This window comes from Amblyomma mixtum, chromosome 7 (genome assembly GCF_055824585.1).
Source record: "Amblyomma mixtum isolate Tamu chromosome 7, ASM5582458v1, whole genome shotgun sequence".
Lineage (NCBI taxonomy): Eukaryota > Metazoa > Arthropoda > Arachnida > Ixodida > Ixodidae > Amblyomma > Amblyomma mixtum.
The window spans coordinates 76,049,909-76,053,670 of record NC_143018.1 but is presented as its reverse complement, the minus strand read 5'-3'; the positions used below and the strand labels follow the sequence as shown (position 1 = coordinate 76,053,670).

Genomic DNA, 3,762 nt, shown 5'->3' with positions numbered 1-3,762 from the left:
GTAAGCGGCTGAGGTGTTCTTCAAAAGTGTCGGAGAAGATGACAACATCATCCAGGTACACGAGGCAGGACTGCCATTTGAGGTCTGAAAGTACAGTGTCCATCATCCGTTGGAAAGTTGCCGGAGCCGAGCATAGACCGAAAGGGAGCACCCTGAATTCGTATAAACCGTCCGGAGTAATAAATGCGGTCTTCTCCCGGTCACGTTCGTCCAAATCTATTTGCCAGTAGCCGCTGCGTAAATCGAGTGATGAAAAGTATTTGGCATGGCGCAGGCGGTCGAGGGAGTCATCAATCCGCGGCAAAGGATAAACGTCTTTCTTAGTGACTTTGTTCAGGCGTCGATAATCAACACAAAACCGTAAGGTCCCATCTTTCTTTGCAACTAGGACCACAGGCGACGCCCACGGGCTCTTGGATGGCTGGATCACGTCGTCCTGGAGCATTTCTTGAACTTGCTTTCGAATTGCGTCTCGTTCCTTTGAAGATACACGGTACGGCGACTGGCGTAATGGTCTCTGGCTTTCGTCGACTACAATTCGGTGTTTTGTTATCGGAGTTTGCCTAACTCTGGAGGTTGACGCAAAACAGTCCCGGAAAAAGTCAAGGACAGTCTGCAGGTTGCGTTTTTCACTAGGCAGGAGATTCGGGTTCACGTCGAGTTTAACAGGAGCATTCGTGGACTCTACTGGTTTCGTAGCCCCCGTCAGCGAGTACTCTCCGGCGCATTCCCCGAGTTCTTCAAAATAAGCAACCGTTGTGTTGGCCGCTAAACGTTGGGGTTCACAACCGAAATTTGTGATCAAAAGCTCGGCTCGCTTTTTGCTCAATTCTATAAGTCCGCGAGCTACACACACTTGCCGACCCAGGAGCAGCGACATGTTGGCTTCAGCGATACCATGGGTGCCGGCGCTGTCATCGCACTCCACAGTTACTAACATGCTGGTTCTCGACGGAATCACCACGTCATCATCGCAGACCCGCAACTTAGTCCTGCGTTGCTGAGGTTCGTTGGCAACACTGCGGTGTGCGGCAAACGAGACGATGAGCTCCTTAAAGTCGATGACCGCCCCGTATTCCCGGAGGAAATCCAAACCGAGTATGAGGTCTTTAGAGCACTCAGGAAGCACAGCAAAGCAGCCGGGGAAAGTGACGCCGCGGATCTGAATTCGCACGGTGCAGACGCCGGTCGGCGTCACAACATGGCCGCCGGCTGTGCGGATCTGCGGCCCAGTCCAAGGTGTCAAAACCTTCCTGAGGGTCGTGGCTAGCCGGCTGCTTATCACAGAGAAATCGGCGCCGGTATCCACTAGTGCGGTTATTTCTAAATTATCGGCGGTTACTGGTATTTCCGTTGAAGCCAATCGCTGGCTCTTCGTCGGTGGGCTCGTCGGGTCAGGTGGTCGTTGGTCTCGTCGTCGCTGCAAATCGTCGAGTGGAGGCTCTTGTCTCTTCCCAGCCGCGGCGGCCCTACCCCCGGAGGACGCCGTTTTCAGTTTTCCCGCCGTGGGGACGTGCCTCTGAATACGCCAGAGGTTGATGGACGGCTGGGAGAAGAGAATCTCCGTGGCGATGGGGATCGAGACTGACGTTGCGGCACGGTCGGAGCCTGCAGGTTGGAAGTCAGGAACTGTTCAATCTCCTGAGGTCGTTCGCCGTAGCGTGGGCGAGGAGCGTCCGAAGCAAAACCCCTTAAACCCATTCGACGGTAGGGGCAGTGGCGCAGGATATGACCGGGCTCACCGCAGTGGTAGCAGAGTGGCCGGTTCCTCGGCGTACGCCACACGTCCGCTTTACGCATGGCGGGCCGGAATTCCTGCGGCACGGTGGTGGGCACAGCTGGACGTGGGTACTGCACAGCCGGCACAGGTGAAAAAGCTTGTGCCACTGCCGCAGGCCGTCGAAGTGCTTCACTGTACGACATGATGTAGGGCTGCGGCTCCGGAACCACTGGTGCTGGCTGCACCACTCGCCGTATTTCATCCCGCACCACGTCAGACAGTGCAGCGACGGTGGGCTGTGAGGTCTCGACGCGAAGTTTCGCTAGTTCTTCGCGAACAATGCTCCTGACGAGCTCTCGAAGATCCTCTGCGGGCAGCGGTGTAGGCGTGCAGATTTGGGCGGTTGCCATACTAGCTTGCCGGCCGTACTGCACGCCGCGTTCCTGCAAGGAGCGCTCCATGCTCATTGCCTCTCTTGTGAAATCGGCCACTGTCCTTGGAGGGTCGCGGACAAGTCCAGCAAAGAGCTGTTCCTTGACACCCCGCATTAGGTGCCGCACTTTCTTGGCCTCGGCCATAGCAGGGTCGGCTCGATTGAACAGTCGCATCATGTCCTCAACGAACATGGTGACGCTTTCATTTGGCTGCTGCGACCGGGAGTGCAGAGCGACTTCGGCCTTCTCTTTTCTCTCACTGTTGCCGAATGTCGCTAGCAATTCACGCCGAAAGACCTCCCAGGTGGCAAAAGAGGTCTCGTGGTTCTCGAACCAGATCTTTGCAGAGTCCTCTAGCGCGAAGTAGACATTCCTCAATTTCCGCTCACCGTCCCACTGGTTGAAGGCCGCCACACGGTCGAAACTGGCCAACCAATCTTCAACGTCTTCAAACCTGTCTCCGTGGAACGTCGGCGGTGACCGGGGCGCGTGGAGCACGAACGGAGCGTCAGCTCCAAAACGTTGAGTGGTCTGGCTACCAGTGGTTGATGTCATCTTCCTTGGTTTTGTCAGGCCGCTGAACTCTGGCTGTAGGCCTAGCAGGCGGCGGCTCGCTTTGTGGACGGGGGTTGTATCGACGCCCTGAGAACCGGCTTCAAAGGCGTCTTCAGAGTCACTGTACATGGGACGTTACCCCGCACCTCCACCAAATATGTCACGGCTAGACAGTCGGGACGGCCAGGACACGCTTTGCTGTGAAGCACCAGGCAGCAGCGGACTCCCGAGGGCACCACACAGAAGAGACGACGAAGAAGAAAACACCGCCCGCCACCATGGCTAAGGCTAGCCAGAATAGCGGTCAAGGCAGTTCGGCCGGAAGACGGCGCCACGAGGGTGCCCAAGATTGTGGCAATATGCACATTTAAAAAAAAAAAAGCAGAACACAAACACACACTAAAAAAAAAAAACTAAGTATACAGAATTAGCTGAAATTTAACCGGGCGAGAAAAGAATCGTCAGTTTTTTCTTGAATACAGACACACTATAACTTTCTAAAGCAATCTGAATAAGAGACTGGTAGGTATTACACAATGTTATAATTTGATAATCGGTTGTTTGTTTACCATAATTTGTTCTGGGTCTTGCAGTAGATAGGGCAACGGAACGTAGACCATACGCAACGTTTCTTGAATTATAAGTGTTAGAAAAAGAGCTAAAGTCATGCTTGACTTTATAAAAAATATGAAGAGCCAAACTAAAATTGTATGAATGAAAGAAATTGCGAACATGAAATGTTTCGAAAACATTTGTTTCAACAGATGAACTTGAACTTAATAAACGTAGAGCTCTTTTCTGGAGAGAAAGCAATTTGTATGAATCAGTTTTGTTGCATGTACCCCACACTAGGTTGCAATACACCAGGTGAGAATGAACAAGGGCAAAATATAGCTGTTTTTTAACTTGTAGTGGGAGGAGATGTCTAATACGATAAATAACATAAATAGATCTGGCCATTTTTAGTCTAATGTAGTTTATATGATCAGTCCAACCCAAATCGCTACGAAAAAACACACCAAGGAACCGGCAACTATGAACTTGCTCGATGTT

General features: G+C 52.4%; 1 protein-coding gene across 1 annotated transcript; it reads right to left on the bottom strand.

Annotated features, from left to right (window-relative positions):
• Positions 1-266: 266 nt before the first annotated feature.
• On the bottom strand, positions 267-2,552 carry LOC149336552 (uncharacterized). Its single transcript, XM_089554728.1, has one exon. It carries the CDS (start codon positions 2,344-2,346, stop codon positions 1,492-1,494), a length of 855 nt encoding a protein of 284 aa, XP_089410854.1. The 5' UTR covers positions 2,347-2,552; the 3' UTR covers positions 267-1,491.
• Positions 2,553-3,762: the final 1,210 nt, after the last annotated feature.

What these genes read in the sequence shown, in the direction of transcription:
- LOC149336552 (XM_089554728.1), bottom strand. Translation starts at nt 2,346, where the DNA reads ATGTTCGTTGAGGACATGATGCGACTGTTCAATCGAGCCGACCCTGCT.